The 17,809-nt window shown below is 40.1% G+C and overlaps 1 protein-coding gene across 1 annotated transcript in view; it reads right to left on the bottom strand.

Annotated features, from left to right (window-relative positions):
• Positions 1–9: 9 nt before the first annotated feature.
• Positions 10–17,809, bottom strand: part of LOC112093947 (mediator of RNA polymerase II transcription subunit 25-like) — a gene marked incomplete at its 3' end in the record, with an annotated part of 30,245 nt that continues 12,445 nt past the window's right edge. Inside the window, exons 2-9 of the mRNA XM_024173564.1 lie at positions 3,478–3,508; positions 2,655–2,718; positions 2,055–2,185; positions 1,720–1,929; positions 1,408–1,473; positions 929–1,130; positions 413–480; positions 10–289 (exon numbers count right to left, since the gene is read on the bottom strand). Coding sequence (XP_024029332.1) covers positions 10–289; positions 413–480; positions 929–1,130; positions 1,408–1,473; positions 1,720–1,929; positions 2,055–2,185; positions 2,655–2,718; positions 3,478–3,508 — 1,052 coding nt within the window. The remainder of the gene's footprint in view (positions 290–412; positions 481–928; positions 1,131–1,407; positions 1,474–1,719; positions 1,930–2,054; positions 2,186–2,654; positions 2,719–3,477; positions 3,509–17,809) is intronic.

The following is a 17,809-nucleotide window of genomic DNA, read 5'->3' as shown; positions in this document are numbered from 1 at the left end:
GAGTTTGACCCATAGGTAAGGCTGCAGAGTTTATGACTTGACGTTTTGCTGACAGATTGTTCAGGATGTTCACATTTGCAGGAGCAGGTCCCACAGGACGCAACGGTTGTGATATACTACTCACTATAGGTTTCAAATCTGGCCCATTCTCATTGTTTGAGATCATGTCTTGAGAAACAGAAGATGGTGAAGAAGTCTGCAACGGGACTCCTTGGGAAGCAGCACGAACAACAGACTGAATGTGTGGAAAAGTGGGTCCAGAAACCATGGAACTTACAGTACTTGGCTCCTGAAGATTTGTTTATGAGATCAAAACCATTCTAAGATACCTTAAAGTAACAAAATTGAAATGGAAAACAACCATCATTTCCATAAAGTGGAGCAAGAAAATGGAAATATAAATGAATCTTACCACTTTTATAGTAGCAGGAGGCATGTTTCCAACAGGAATTGGTTGCCGGTGCATAACAGATCCATTCACTATGGATAAGAAAAATGATGTTAGTCTTCTTCAATGACAAATTTCTTCATCTTTACTTTTTTTTTTTTTTTTTTTTGCCATTTTCAAATTTGTGTTCATTTACATGAGAAATTAATTAAAGTGCAAACATCGGCCATGAAAGCACTAATGAACAAAAAGAAAGCATAATAAAGGAATCCTTTATTGAATTCCAATTGTCAGAAAGCATGTTATCAAAGCACCTATAACTGGGTAAAATAGCTTTATCCACATGACGAAAGTAAAAAGTGCAGAACAAATAAGAAAAATTCAAAGCATGCAAGTTAATTGATATTTTTGTTCATAAATCAAACTCAGGCGATAAAAGGGAAAGGATCCTAAAAGTATAAGGAAGTTGATTGAAATTTATGACATATTGACATACACCATATTACAAAAAGAATCACCAAATTGCCCACAATACATAACCTGATGGCATAGAAGTTGGAGGTGGCCCCGTAACAGAAGGAACAGAAGCCATGTCCATTTTTACAGGACTCTGATTTGATGGCAAACTTGGAACTCTGAAAGCAGCACGAGCCTCCAAAAAATTCTCAGACAGTAGAACAAGAAAATAAGGGTTTTTTGCATTATCTATAGGAGGATCGTTTGCTCGGGGATTGCGCTTTCCCTGTATTTAAAAGTGAAAATTCGGGGGAAGTTAATTTGAAGATTATCATCCATCGACATTGAATTCAATGTGCCCAAAAAGCTAACACTTCTACATGGTAGCTCAAGCCATTTATTTTGGAGTCTCAGGTCACATAAGACATGCAAAAACGTAGGGAAGGAATTAGCAGATTGAGAGACGTGATTGAGATAATAAACACATCCTGTTTACAATTTGGAAAGCTTTGAAGAAGAGGAAGATAAAGAATAAGAAATTCAGTTGATGTATGGAATGTTACCGCATTGTATATTGCTCGAAGCTTAGGAAGCTGCTTTGGAGAAACGACTGACAGAGAAACCAAGCACTGCAGGGAAAATTAGAAACTCAACAACTGTGATGTGCAACCCTTGTGGAGTTAAAAAAAGGAAAAGAAAATGCTGGCAGACTAAGGAAAAATAACTACTTGGTTCTTTTCACAACTCAAGTTCTTTTGCTACAGTGTTTTTCTCACAAAAATTCAAATTCAACTTTTTTGCTACAGTGTTTTCTCTCACGTAAAAAAGTTTGAGTCATGACTTGAGTTGTGGAAAGAACACGCCCGTAACATTACCTGAGCAAATGATTTAGCAATGGTCTCAGCGTCAGATAGACGGTTTTCTGTTTGTCCGTCAATATTTTCACTCTGTTCTAAGTTTTGCACTTGTGGTCGAAAGACAGGAGTGGACAGGGGGTGAGGGTTACTTGCAGAAATAAGAATACAATGCCTTTGATAATCCATATTTGGTTGACTCTGATTTCCATTTTGCACAGAGGGAAACATCTAAAATATTCAATAGAAAAAGAAACGTTGTTAAAAGCCGGAAAATGGACACAAATAAGGTTCCTTCAAAAAAAATAAAAAATAAAATAAAAACAAAAAAAATGTCACAGAAAAATATATGACACCATTAGAGCTTCAGAAAGCCCTTCCGCAATTGCAGCATCATTAAAACCACCACCAGAAAAAGGTATGGCTGAAAGCCACTGCAAATAATTATCAATGTCTCTGGTCCAGCCACTCCGCTGCACTAGACAACCTGCAAAATGGAAAGTAAAAGCAGAGTCAGATTCTCGGCTGGCTGTTCTATGAATTAGATAGCAATTACAAGGACATTCTCCATGCTAACTAAATTTCCTATTTTTGGATTCAATTCAAAAGTTTAAAAATCTAGAAGAACTATCAATACACTAGACATTTCAAGGAATTTTATGTACAAAACCTAATCTCTAACTTGTGACCACAAATACACGGGAGAAAATTTGTAGTTATTCTATGAAGTGAAATTCAAACACAAATGTCATGCATAATGGAAAATTTTCTTAGTTTTGCAGACTCAGTATGACCTTCATTGAAAATTTGTCTTGTAATGGAGCACATGAGTTGGAAGAAGCAGAAGAGAATCATGTGATATTCCTCAAAAATGTACCCGTTATGTTAGAATGCAATAAAATAATAACAATGAAAACCAGTTACTGGCATAATAGGAAGGTGAGGAAAATGCATACCGCAATAGGATCCATGAGTGTTGAATGTGACCAGGGCGAGCTCAACGTTAGAGTTAGATGTCTTCTGTGTTTGAGAAATGAAACCAATAAAAATCAATAAGAAATTCAGAGAACAGAAGGATAAATCTTACTTAGGAGCTTGCACATTATATACCATTGCTGGTTGAATGTCAACACAGTTTTGTGGTACCAACAGACATCGGACGTTCCGCATGAATGAGTGTTTTCATTTCATTCTAAATCATCGGACGTTTCCGCATGAATGAGTGTTTTCATTTCATTCTAAATCATAGATAGAGATTTTAGAGCTTGCATATTAATAACCACTTTATTTTTTTATCCTCCTTTTTTACCCTAGTTCCCTAAAGAAAAAGAAAAAAAACCACTTTTTAAATGGCAAAACTAAACCATTTAAAGGGGCAGGTATTTTTTTTTGGGCAATACATCTAAATGTGCAATTATCATATAGTATCTCTAAAATGTGCAACAAATAGTAGCATGGTTGTACTTGTACTGTAGAGGATTAGAGTAGTCAGTCAATATGATAGAGAATATGGAAATTGATGTTTCAGTCACATGGCAGTTTCTGTACCATGAATTAAAATGTTAAACGCAATTTTTTTGGTGGTAATAAAATCCAGACACTAAAAGGGCGGGAAGAGAACAAAGAAAGCCACAAGATCGTATAAGACATAACTACTAGCAAATGTTGGCCTACAATTCTGCTCAAGTGGCAAACATGGATTAGAATTTTCTAATTCAGGATATATTTTGAAGTGGTGGATGACTTTAAAAAAAATTATAGCAAAAAGAAAAAACTGACCTGCCCAACCAACTCATTCCCATAGAAACACCTGCATGCAAATCAGTTCTCCCATATAAGAACAGATACAATGTCAACTAAGCTGAAAATAAAGTAACAAGAGCTTAGTATTCATATGCATAGTTCTTTCCATAACTGTTATTCATTACAAAAATAGTTTCCACAACAACTTCTTGAACGTTGCCTTGCTCAATAGCCTGCAATTTTTGCAGAACTCTTTCTGCTTGCCAAACTAAGCAATTCAATGTAAAGAAACATATACAAAAAGAGAAATAAAGAGTAAATAAAATTCTGCATAGGTTCCTCGAAAAGTAAAGAAACATTTCAAAGATGCAGTCCCAGAATATTTAGGACGGACAACTATTATTAATTGGAGAATGAAGCCTATATTGGGTTCCAACTAAATTATCTCTAAGCATCATTGATTTTCTTATATGTCACATGATTGATTGCTTGACTATTTTCGGAAATATAGGAGTAGATAGGTTTAGTTATGGTTTATGCGTTATCAATAAGATTTAAATTCTAGAGTTTAAATTTTGTAGTATAAGATTAGTATTGTTAAAGATAGGATTTGGAGTTTATCTAGAAGAAGATTAGATTCTCAATCTCTTCTATATAACTATTGTATTTTTCCGGTTATATGAAGATTAAAAAGAATAAATATTTTCCCCCAAAATCCTACATGGTATCAAAGCATAGGCTCTTAACCTAATCTTCCAATGGCAAAAACTGCCATGGCCGGCGCCAACAGAAGTTCCTCTTCCACGAGAGATGACGCAGAGAGTTCGCAAGACACTTCAGCCACAATCCAAAGCAGTGATGATGGTGTTTCCCTCATGAATCTCCCATCTAATACATTGCAATTGACGGCACACAAATTAAATGGGAAGAATTACTTGTCTTGGGCTCAAACCGTGAAGCTTGTAATCGATGGAAAAGGGAAGTTAGGGTTCCTGACAGGCGAGGCAACGAAACCAGGGGAAAACGACCCAAAGCTAAAGACATGGAGATCCGAAAACTCCATGGTTATTGCATGGCTTATCAATTCCATGGATTACTCGATTGGAAAGTGTAGAAATACTCGGTTAAGGAAATTCTAGAATAGTTGACAATAGTAAATTAGGAATATAGAGATTTCGGATTATTCCCAATATCTCTATTTATGGTAGTTTCTTAATTTCTGGTTTGTGTCTTGTTTTATTCTTTATTTCCAGATTCTATATGGAATCAGTAATTATGTAATTAGTGCTAGGGTGAACAGAGACCTAATGTATAAGTAGGGCTGTACATACATGTTTTTATCAATGAGAGAATAATCATTCCCTAAAAACTTCATGGTATCAGAGCCGCCTCCTTTGATCCTGAAATAGATGACAAAGTACGGCATGACAATGAGCCGCCAGAGTCACTCTCCATCAAAGGTTTCCTCCTCCTCCGAAGCTGTTACCACTAGCAACAATGGCATCTCCGATGGCCTTATTCAGTCCATTACTGGACATAAACTCAATGGCCAAAACTACCTCCATTGGTCACAATCCGTTATGTTGTTTGTCTGTGGAAAGGGGAAAGAAGATTATCTTTCTAGGGCAGCAACACCACTGGAAGGAAAAGATCCGAAGTATAAACTTTGGAAGGCCGAGAACAACATGGTCATGTCTTGGCTTATCAATTCTATGACCAACGACATTGGGGAGAATTTCCTATTGTATGGGACTGCCAAAGAAATCTGGAACGCAGCCAAAGAGACATACTCCAATTTCGATAACTCATCTGAGTTATTTGCCGTGGAGAGCATTCTCCATGATCTGCGTCAAGGTGATCTTTCTGTGACTCAGTATTTTAATACCCTCACAAGGAATTGGCAGCAGTTGGACATGTTTGAAGAACATGATTGGAAGTGTCCTGAAGATGGAATGAAATACAAGAAGATCGTTGAGAAGAAAAGACTTTATAAGTTCTTGTTGGGACTCAACAAAGAACTGGATGAAGTTCGAGGAAGAATCATGGGGATGAAACCACTACCGAGTGTCCAAGAAGCTTTTTTGGAAGTCCGCATGGAAGAGAGCCGAAAGAGGGTGATGATGGGACCTATAGTTGCTGCTCACAGCCCAGAAGTATCCGCCCTTATTGCTCAAGGGCCCCAACACCAAGCTGGAGATTCGAAAGCAAGGAGAGGACGATCTTCGTGTGATCATTGCCGTAAACCCGGTCACACAAAGGAGAACTGCTGGAAAATTCATGGAAAGCCAGCAGATTGGAAGCCGGCAAGGCTAAACAACAGAGAAGGACGCAGCAATCTCGTCTCCAGCGAAACAAATCCTCCACAACCCGAGCAGAATCTGTTCAACAAAGAGCAAATGGAGTTTCTGCAGAAACTGATCAACCCGCACTATGCCAATACCTCAGAAGTTGGAACCGTGTCTCTGGCTCATAAAGCTAATCTCCTAAATGCCTTCAATACAACACGAGAGATGTACAAACCGTGGATTGTGGATTCAGGAGCCTCTGACCATATGACTGGAGATGCAAGGTTGTTCGCCACTTATAGTTCTTGTAATGAGAACTTTACTGTCAGGATTGCAGATGGATCACGCTCAAGAGTCATAGGGAAAGGATCCGTAGTTGTATCAAAGGATCTTACCTTAAACTCCGTATTTCTTGTCCCTAATTTGGATTGCAATCTCTTATCAATTAGTAAACTCACTCATGAGCATAATTGTGTTGCTAATTTTTTCCAAAACTCTTGTAAATTCCAAGACCTGGATTCGGGGAAGATGATTGGCAATGTTAGGATGTGCTCGGGGCTCTATATTCTCAAGAATGACCATCCACGGGGACAACAACCTCACATGGCAGATTCGGACATGCAAAACCAGCAACTTACAAAATTTTCTTGTTATGTTTTTCAATCCAATAATGATAGTGCAATCATGTTATGGCACTATAGGCTAGGCCATCCAAACTTTGTTTACCTTCAAAAACTTGTTCCTTCATTATTCATCAATAAAAGTCCAAAAGATTTTCAGTGTGATATTTGTCAGTTTGCTAAACACACTCGTAATTCATACTCAATTCAACCATACCAAAAATCCCATCCATTCTCAATGATTCACAGTGATGTATGGGGACCTTCTCGGGTTAAAAACATTACTGGAACAAGGTGGTTTGTGTTGTTTGTTGATGATCATACTAGGATTACTTGGGTATTTCTCATGAAAGAAAAATCAGAAGTTGAACAAATCTTCAAGAATTTTAATACCATGATTCAAACCCAATTCCACACCAAAATACAAATATTCCGCACAGATAATGCCAGGGAATATTTTAAAATCTTTCTCGGGGAATACTTACAAAATCAAGGTATTATACACCAAAGTTCTTGTGTTGATACCCCTCAACAAAATGGGGTGACAGAAAGGAAAAATAGGCATATCTTAGAGGTTGTTAGATCACTTATGTTCTCCACCCACGTTCCAAAACATTTTTGGGGGGAAGTCGTACTCACAGCAACCCATCTCATAAACCGAATGCCCTCACGAGTCCTAAACTTTCAAACCCCATGTCAGTCTCTTCTTCTTTCCTACCCAAAGTCCAGACTTCTCTCAACCATTCCATTCAAAGTGTTTGGTTGCTCTGCGTTTGTTCACATCCATCAACAACACAGAAGCAAACTTGATCCTAAATCCCTCAAATGTATTTTTATTGGTTACAGCCCAAATCAAAAAGGGTACAAGTGCTATTCCCCGGTCACAAAGCGATTCTACACCTCAATGGATGTCACATTCTTTGAAAATACACCATACTTTCCCAAATCAGCTATTCAGGGGGAGAATGTACAAGAATACCAGCTTTGGGACATAGATGTTCCATCATCAAGTCATCCTTCAGACCCAGTCACTGGTTCGGCCATCACCACCACTGGTCCGGCCATCACCACCACCATGTCTGTCCCAAATTTTCAATCCGAAAACACTAGTTCAGATGACCTCCCAACCTCAATTCCTATCCAACGTCTGAAACCTGCCAACAATGGTGAGTTCATTGTATATTCCCGAAGGAAGAAAACTCAAGAGGATGTAGAGCAACAAGCACCTCCTGAGCAGCGTCAAGAGGCTGAACTGGATCCAAGAGTTCTTGAGACTCTATCATCAGGTAACACCAGCCCTGTGAACATTATAGACGAGCCTAATATTGATGATCTTGATTGTCCAATTGCATTAAGGAAAGGAGTGCGATCTTGTACTAGTCATCCAATTCACAATTTTGTATCTTATAAACAATTGTCGCCGAACTATCATACTTTTGTGGCAGAATTAGACAAGGTGCAGGTTCCTAACTCCATCCACGAAGCCCTGTCTATTCCAGAATGGAAAACGGCAGTGTGGGAAGAAATGAAGGCTCTAGAGAAGAATGGAACTTGGGAAATTTCAGAGCTACCAAATGGGAAGCATACAGTGGGGTGAGTGGATATTCACTGTCAAATACAAGGCAAATGGTAATGTGGACAGATTTAAAGCACGGCTGGTTGCTAAAGGGTTCACTCAAGCATATGGCATTGATTATCAAGAGACCTTTGCGCCAGTAGCCAAATTGAATACTATTCGGGTATTACTTTCATTGGCAACAAATCTTGATTGGCCTCTCTACCAACTTGATGTTAAGAATGCCTTCCTTAATGGGGACCTTATAGAAGAAGTTTACATAGACATTCTTCCCGGTTTTGAGTCTCGTGCTACTATAAATAAGGTATGCAAACTTAAGAAGTCTCTCTATGGATTAAAACAATCTCCTAGAGCATGGTTTAACAGGTTTCAATAAAACAGTAAGGAAGTATGGATACTCACAATGCCAAGCGGATCACACACTCTTTGTTAAGAACTCATTGGAAGGGAAGATAGCAATTCTCATCGTATATGTGGATGACATCATTCTCACGGGAGACAATGAAGATGAATTGTTCAAACTCAAGACACTACTTGCCAAGGAGTTCGAAACCAAGGATCTTGGAAACCTAAAATATTTCCTTGGAATGGAAGTAGCTCGATCAAGGAATGGAATCTCGGTGTCACTGCGGAAATATGTGTTGGATCTTCTTAGGGAGACAGGCATGCTTGGGTGTAAGCCAACTGAGACCCCTCTCGACTCGGGTACCAAACTTGGAGCAAAAGAGGGAAGTACTCCAGTGGAAAAAGGGCGATACTAGAGACTTGTGGGGAAGCTGATTTATCTTTCTCACACTAGACCAGACATTGGGTTCGCAGTCAGTGTGGTAAGCCAATTCATGAATGAACCTACTGAGGAACACATGGAAGCAGTCAATCGAATATTGAGAAATCTGAAAACGACACCAGGCAAGGGATTATACTTCGGAAAAGCAACAAGAAGAGACATTGAAGTATTTGCAGATGCTGATTGGGCTGGATCTATCACTGATCGGAGGTCCGCCTCTGGTTATTGCACGTATGTATGGGGAAACCTAGTTACTTGGCGAAGTAAGAAACAACCAGTAGTATCACGGAGTAGTGCAGAAGCAGAATTCAGAGCACTGGCACTTGGCATTTGTGAAGGTCTATGGCTAGACAGATTACTCAGTGAATTAAGGATTGGTATCCCATCTCCTATGAAAGTATTCTGTGACAATCAATCAGCTATCAATATAGCTAAAACTCTTGTTCATCATGATCGAACAAAACACGTGGAGATAGATCGTCACTTCATCAAAGAAAAGATAGACAACGGGATCATGAGTTTACTACACGTCTCTACAAGTCAGCAAATAGTAGATATTCTCACTAAAGCTCTGCCAAGGAAGAATTTTGAAGAATTGAGTTCCAAGCTAGGCTTGATCAACATTTACGCCTAGCTTGAGGGGGAGTGTAGAAATACTCGGTTAAGGAAATTCTAGAATAGTTGACAATAGTAAATTAGGAATATAGAGATTTCAGATTATTCCCAATATCTCTATTTATGGTAGTTTCTTAATTTCTGGTTTGTTTCCTGTTTTATTCTTTATTTCCAGATTCTATATGGAATCATTAATTATGTAATTAGTGCTAGGGTGAACAGAGACCTAATGTATTAAGTAGGGCTGTACATACATGTTTTTATCAATGAGAGAATAATCATTCCCTAAAAACTTCATAAAGCCATTCTTATTCCTTCCAACCGATGCCATACGAGAGGCCTATTCCGACTTAGAAAATTCATCTCAAATATTTGAGATAAAATCAAGACTATGGCAAGCAAGACAAGGGGATAGAGAGGTCACGGTTTATTACAACGAGATGGTGAACCTTTAGCAGGAATTGGACTTATGCTACGAGAAAGAATGGGACTGCACCAATGATAGCGTGCGCTATATGAAGAGGGTGGAGAATGACAGAGTGTTTGTCTTTTTGGCCAGACTCAACAGGGAATTAGATGAGGTGAGAGGTCGGATTCTAGGAAGGAAACCACTTCCATCTATCCGAGACGTGTTCTCAGAAGTGAGAAGGGAAGAAAAGCGAAGGAGTGTGATGATGGAGAAAGAAGAAGCAAGAGGAGTAGCAGAGGCCGAAACCTCTGCGTTGGTTTCTCGGGGGCTGACTTGGACGGAGACAAGAGAAACACAAAGAAGAATGATAGGCCATGGTGTGATCACTGTAAGAAACCTTGGCATACACGGGAAACATGTTGGAAATTACATGGGAAGCCGCCGAACTGGAAGAAAAAGAATGAAAGGGGTGGCCGAGCATTCCAAGTTTCAAATGATGACCAAGGGCAGCAAGTCTCAACAGAATTATAAGGTTGTGGAGGAAAGGAAGCCCGGTGATGTTTTGACAATTCACAAATCTCACACTAAAATGAAGATGGACTTTTATTGATGAACAATCTAGGAAACAAAAATTTAAGATATTGGAAATTTGGATATCCTAACCTAAAATGCCATAACATGACTTCTTTATTGCTAGAAACAAAAATAGACTTAAAACAAGTATTTTGAGCTTGTCTTCCCAAGCTTGATACGTCTTCAAAGAAATAGAGTCCTCCACTTTGTCTAGCATTGCCAATCGTCTTCCCCGAGTTCGAATCCTGAAACTTACAAGAAGATGTGGAAAAGTGAATTTGACAGTTTAAGTCTCGAGTTAGTTTACTGACAGACAAGAGATTATATGACAAATTGGGAACATGAAGAACATTTTGAAGAGTGATGAATGGAGAGATAGCAATGGAACCTTTCCCAGCTATGGCTGAAAGGGATCCAACCACTATTTTAATTTTTTGATTTCCTGCACATGGACTATATGAAGAGAACAATTTTGATGATCCTGTCATGTGATCAGTTGCACCAGAATCTATGATCCACGAGCAATTTATATCGGAATCGACACTAACAATGGCAGTGAGGTAGTTACCTTTCTGGGCTAGAGAACATGATGGATTTGAGGTATTTACAGAGAATTGTGAGGATCGGATGATTTTCAACAAGTGGTCTATATGTTCCTTTGTGAATGGAGAGCTCAAAACCATTCACAGTTATCCATAGCGATGTTTGGGGACCTTCTAGGGTTAGCACTTTCTCTCAAAAAAGATGGTTTATCACCTTTATAGATGATCACACACGGGTAACTTACGTGTTTCTATTAAAAGAAAAGTCTGAAGCATAAGAAGTTTTCAAAAACTTTTACAACATGGTTCAAACACAATTTGAAACTAAAATTCAGGTTTTCCGAAGTTATAATGGGAAAGAATATTTTAATAAAATCTTGGGCAAATTTTTCTTAGAAAAAGGGATTGTTCACCAAAGTTCTTGCAATGACACCCCTCAACAAAATAGGGTGGCGGAAAGAAAAAACAAACATCTTCTTGAGGTTGCTAGGTCACTACTTTTTACAAATAATGTTCCAAAATACTTGTGGGGTGAAGTCATCCTTACTGTTGTGTTCCTAATTAATAGAATGCCCACAAGAGTTTTGAAATTTCAAACACCATTGAACTGTTTTAAGCAAAAATTTCCCACATCACAGCTTGTCACTGATATTCCACTTAAGGTATTTGGTTGTGTTGCATTCATTCATGTGCACAATCATAATCGGGTCAAATCCACATCTAGAAAATGATATTTTAGAAATTAGGAAAGATGGAGGACCTCCTTCAATGCCATTAGATGACCGGTTAGGAATAGAGATGTGTGAAAAACCAAGTGGAAAAATTCAAGAGCTCCGTGTCTACTCGAGAAGAAAACCGATTCAAGGAAAGAGAGTTCCTCCTTTGCAGGATTGCCACAAATCCAACTTGGGAACGGATCCATAATCCCCTTCAAGTACATCTCTGTCTCAATCAAAATCTTTGGAGTCTAGTGTCCAAACTAAGTCTATTAATAACTTAGATGTTCCTATTGCTCATAGTAAGGGGGTTAGATCTTGTACACAACACCCCCTGTCCAACTGTGTCCTATGAAAAATTATCACCTTATCTTCGTGCTTTTACCTCACAATTGTCTTGTGTTGAAATTCCTAGAACAGTGCAGGAGGCTCTTAATGTTCCTGAATGGAAGAATAGCCTTGGAGAGACGAGGGCTCTAGAAAAAAAAAAAGAAACTTGGGAAGTTTTGGACCTACCGGTGGGAAAGGCAACTGTTGGCTGCAAATGGGTCTTTACAGTCAAATACAATGCAGATGGCACACTAGAAAGGTACAAGGCCCGGTTAGTAGCTAAGGGTTTCACACAAACATATGGGATAGACTACTAAGAGACATTTGCACCTGTCGCAAAACTTAATACAGTTCGAGTACTTTTGTCTATTGCTGTGAATTTAGACTGGATGTGAAGAATGCATTTTTGAACGGGGATCCGGAAGAAGTTTACATGGACTCCCTTCCCAATTTTGATAAAAAATTTTGTTCTAAAGCGTGCAGGTTGAAAAAATCACTCTATGGACTCAAACAATCACCAAGGGCTTGGTTTGAAAAGTTTACTCAGTGTGTGAAAAGACATGGATACACTCGGGCGCAGATAGACCACACTATTTATGAAGTTCTCAACCGGAGGGAAAGTTGCAGTTCTGATTGTCTATGTGGATGATATCATCCTCACTGGAGATGACTTGGCAGAGATGGAGAGGTTGAAACAATGCTTAACTTCTGAGTTTGAGATTAAAGACTTGGGACAATTGAAATACTTCCTTGGCATGGAAATCGCAAGATCCAAGAAGGGCATAGCTGTCTCTCAACGAAAGAATGTTCTTGATCTCCTAAAAGAGACTGGGATGAGTGGTTGCAGACCAGTTGAAACACCAATGGAGCCGAACCTAAAGCTTGGAGAAAGAGAAAAAAGAACACCGATGGACACAGTAAGATACTAGAAGCTGGTCGGGAAACTGATATATTTGTCACATACTCGCCCAGACATTGCATTTGCTGTCAGCGTTGTGAGTCAATTTATGCGCTCTCCATATGAAGAGCATCTTGAGGCAGTTCACCGAATCTTGAGATATTTGAAGAGTACCCCCAGGAAAGGATTGTTCTTCAAGAAAAATGAACAGCGAGGTATTGAAGTCTACACCGATGCTGATTGGGCTGGATCTATTACAGATAGAAGATCTACATCTGGGTATTGTACATTTGTTTGGGGTAACTTAGTTACGTGGAAAAGCAAGAAGTAAAGTGTTGTGTCAAGGAGTAGTGCTGAGACTGAGTTCAGATCAATGGCTCATGGAATATGTGAAGTTCTGTGGTTGAAGCAGATTCTTGAAGAATTAAGGAGGCCGATTGAGAGTCCAATGAAACTTGATTGCGACAACAAAGCTGCCATAGCATTGCTCATAACCCTGTACAACATGATCGAACAAAGCCCCTCATTACAAGCACCAGATTGAAAACCAACTTCATTTTCAATGCCTTGGTCCACCTTGCCATCAAAATTCTTCATAGTCAAGACTCCTTGAACATCCATTTGATCTTAAACATCGGTTGTTTGAGCTAGAAGCAACCTACTTGAACTACCTACCACTTGCTCTTTATCGACTTCCAATTTTGTAATGACAACTCTCTAAACCGAATTTGAAATCTCTTTCCCAGGTTTGGCAAGTACCTTGAATTGTCGTCTATAGTAAGCCATGGTATCCACTTGACGTTTCACCAAGAAACTCTCATGTAAAGCCTCATCGGATGACAGTCTAAAATACTTAAGCAGATGAGTCTTCAATTCATTCCAACTATAGAATGGGCAATGAGCATCTTGCCATTGATACCAAGCCAAAGCATCACCCTTCATAGCCATTTCAGCAGCTTGAATTTTCTCATTATTCGTCATTCTATAAAACAAGAAGTATCGTTCAGCTCCAAAGACCCACCCATTAGGGTCTTCTCCGGCGAACAATGGCATATCCATTCGCTGATATTTTTTATCCGTTCGGCCCTCCCATAAGGTGCCGCGCCACCTTCCCCTCTCCCTACTCGAAACCCTTAGATTGGTTCTGACTCCAAATCGAGAAGACCCAACTCGCTCTCTCAAATCAGATTGCAATCCCAATCTCCCTCACCCAACTCAAATTGCCCGGACCTAACCCCAGTCATGTCAAAACTTGAAGATCCAATCCATATTTGGTTGTAATTGGCTCTAATCTTGCTGTAAGTTCGAAGCCCAACCCTAACATCATCGGAATCAGTCTCAATCACGTCAGAATTGCAAAACCCAGACCTAGGGCCACCGGAATTTCGAGACCCATCCCTAATTTTGCCGGAATCCTCTCAAATCGGGCCGAACTTGCGTGACCCAGTCCGAATTCGGCCGGAATTAGCCTCAGACGAACCGGAATCATGAGGCCCAGCCCAAACCGGGCCAGAATCAGCCCCAACCGCGACCGAATCAAGGCTGGGTTCCCTGTTCCAAGGCTACCCATGCCATCCCAGCCCTGGAGCAAGCCTCTCCTCCTCTCACTCCGGCTCCCACTCCGATTCCTGTCGCCGACCAAGCTCCGCCGCCCTCTCCCGATGGTCACGACCTCCTTCCGCCCTCTTCCTGCCGTCGAACAAACCCTCGCGCTGCAGATCCGGACCACCCAGGCCCAGATTGAGACAGAACACACGCTCCTCCATGAGACCCACGTCTCTCTGGTGATCGTTCTCCCTCTCGTGACCTCGGCCTTCGCGAATCGGTGCCCCCCGACGACGATCGTGCCGGAAATCTTCCTCCACTCTGCCTGGGTCGTCGCGATCCGCGATCTCTTCGCCCGGAAAATCGCGGTGCTGCTACTCTCCGTTCCGCTGCTCTCCGTCGGCCCTTTCCGGTACCGGCCGTGCAACCAACAGCGCCTCTATTCGCCAGAGGACCGCCTACAAATCACCCATCTGCGTCTAAACTTTCCCCATGTCCCTGAAGTCCCTCTATACTCGCTCTCAACCCAGCCACCTCCCCCCGAATCTGTGGTAGGCTCTCCGCCACCACCTCTTAAACCGCCTCCTGAACCACCACCAATCCCTTCTCCACGGTGGTCACCCTCTCCGAATCTGCCGGTTTAGGCACCATGGATCGGTGCTCTAATACCATTGTTAGGAACCCGAAAATCTAAGCTTCATTAACACTAAAAATAGAAAATTACAGAATAGATGGGCGGTTTCGAGGACCCCCGACCTCCAAGATAGTACACAGCACTAAACACTCTTTACAAATCTCCTCCTCCTTCTCCCTAGCAACTAAACCCCCTATTTATACTACTATTAAGACTATTAAAAAAAACTTCTAAATATTAGGTTCCTAACACAAACCCCTTGAGCCATTGCTCGGAACTCTGCTTCCGCACTGGATCTAGCTAACACATTTTATTTTTTACTCTTTCAGGTCACAAGATTACCACCAAGAAAGATACAATAACCGGTGGTTGATCTCCTGTCCACTACAAAACCGGCATAGTGTGCATCTATGTAGGCCTCAAGTACTAGTCTCGTGCTTCTCCTAAACAAGATGCCTTTTCCTGGAGTCCCTTTAAGATACTATAATACTCGGTTGGCAGCTTGCAAAGGAACTTCTTTTGGATAGTGCATAAATTGACTGATCACACTTACAGCACAAGCTATATCTAGTCTTGTTTGAGAGATAAATGAGTCTCCCTACCAAACGTTGATACATCTCTTTATCCACTACAGCATCTTCCTCAGCCTCTCTGAGCTTGTGATTAGGATCTATTGGTGTGCTTGCTGATCTACATGCCAACTTCCCTGTCTTTTTGACAAGGTCTGTGACATATTTCTGCTGAGAGATGAAAATTCCCCGCTTAGAGTGTGCAACCTCAATCCTTAGGAAGTACTTCAACCTTCCTAATTCTTTAATCCTTTAGCCAAGCACCGCTTCAAAACCTCTCTCCTTTTCATCATTTTCTATCATGATGATGTCATCGACATACACCAAAAGAGCAGTCTCCCCATGAGTCTGAATGTTTAACAAACAATGTATGATCTCCCTAGCTTTGTCTATATCCCATATCTATCATTACTTTTGCAAATCTTCCAAATCACGCTCTCAATGATTGCTTAAGCCTATACAAGGCTTTTTGAGCTTACATACTTGATTAGCAGCTAAGTTACTTTCAAATCCAGGTGGAATTTCTATCTCAATTTCTTCTTCGAGATCTCCGTGCATAAATGCACTTTTGACATCGAACTGTTGTAAATCCTAACTTTAATTAGCTACCAAGGAGAGCAAAACTTTGACAGTATTCATCTTGGCAACTGGGGCAAACGTTTCTTGATAATCCACACCATACGTCTAAGTATATCCTTTAGCTACCAATCTTGCCTTGCACCTTTCCAGTGACCCATCTGCTCTATATTTCACCGTGTAAACCCACTTATATTTCACCAACTCCCAAGTTGTGTTCTTCTCTAAGGCCTCCATTTCTACATTCATAGCTTGTTTCCAATTTTCATCGGATAAAGCCTCAGATAAATTGGTGGGTATGTGAATATTGTTCAAACTTGTAAGAAAACTCCTATGGGATGGTGAAAATTTTTCAAACGATGAGAGGATATAAAGGACCTTTGGTGCATTCCCTAGTTCCCTTCCTAATAGCAATGGGAGGTCTTGATCTATGTCTTTCTCATAGTGGAGTTTAGACTCAGTTTGCACATAAGGATTAGAAATTATTACCTCATTTCCAGAAGTCGGTTGAGATTCTCGAACTGGTATAAGTTCAGGGACAGCAACTTTCTTCCTTGAGTATACTTTGCTAGTCATCCTATCCTCGAGCAACCACAGGCTCAATTTGGGCACAGGTTCAACAGATGACACAAGTTCAATGGATGACATAAGGTCAATAGAAGATACAGGTTCAACGGTGACACTAGTTTAATGAAGACACGTGTTCCGAATATTTGGGCAATGAAGGTCGATGAGAAAGAAATATCGATCATTATCTTCCGTGATTGAATTTTCCCCCTAAAGATAAGGAGTGGTGAAATAAAATTCACTCAAGTTGAAAGTAACGTCTGCGGAGATAAAAACTTTCTTGGATGGTGGATGATAGCCCTTGTATCCTTTTTGAGTTGAAGAATACCCTATGAAAACACATTTGACTACTCTAAGATCAAACTTTCCCCTGTTTTGACTATAAACATGAACAAAAGACACACTCGAATATTCTAGGAATGAGATGGTTTGTGGTACTTAGGTTGGGTTAAAAACTTTGAGAACATTTCCATGGGACTTTTGAAACCCGACTCTAGAAGGTAGTCGATTTATGAGATGTGTGGCTATTAGAATAGCTTCCCCCCAATAAGATTAGGCACGTTATTCTGAAACAGGAATGCTCGGGTTGTATCAAGTAGGTGGTTATTTTTCTCTCAACGACTCCATTTTGTTGTGGGGTGCTCACACAATGACTCATGGATTATTCCTCCCTAAAGAAAGTATGGAGTTAATACTTGATTAAAATGGTCCCTAGCATTGTCTGACTTGAACCTTTTGATTCGAACACCGAATTGATTTTGGACCATATTGAGGAAACAGAACTCACATCAAACTTATTTTTTAGTAAGAAAACCCAAGGGACTCGAGTACAATCATCGATAAAAAGACACAAACCAACGTGCCCCAAAAATATTAGAGACAGCTGTGAATTTGATAAAAAGGCATTGAACTTCTTTTATTGTTGATTGGAAAGGTTGCACGCTTGTCTTTTTGCCAATTCACACACATCACAGTGAAAATTCTCAATGTCTAATCCCCTAAAAAGGAGAAGGAGACAAAACCTTAAGAGTTGTGAATGATGGATGTCCAAGTCTACGGTGACGACGACATATCTTATCTTTATTAGAAATATGATGCTTAGAGAGAAATGATGATGGTGATTTTA

Source organism: Morus notabilis, unplaced genomic scaffold, assembly GCF_000414095.1.
Source record: "Morus notabilis unplaced genomic scaffold, ASM41409v2 Scaffold583, whole genome shotgun sequence".
Taxonomy (NCBI): Eukaryota; Viridiplantae; Streptophyta; class Magnoliopsida; order Rosales; family Moraceae; genus Morus; species Morus notabilis.
Note: the sequence above shows the minus strand (reverse complement) of the source record. Positions and strands in the feature narration are given on the sequence as shown.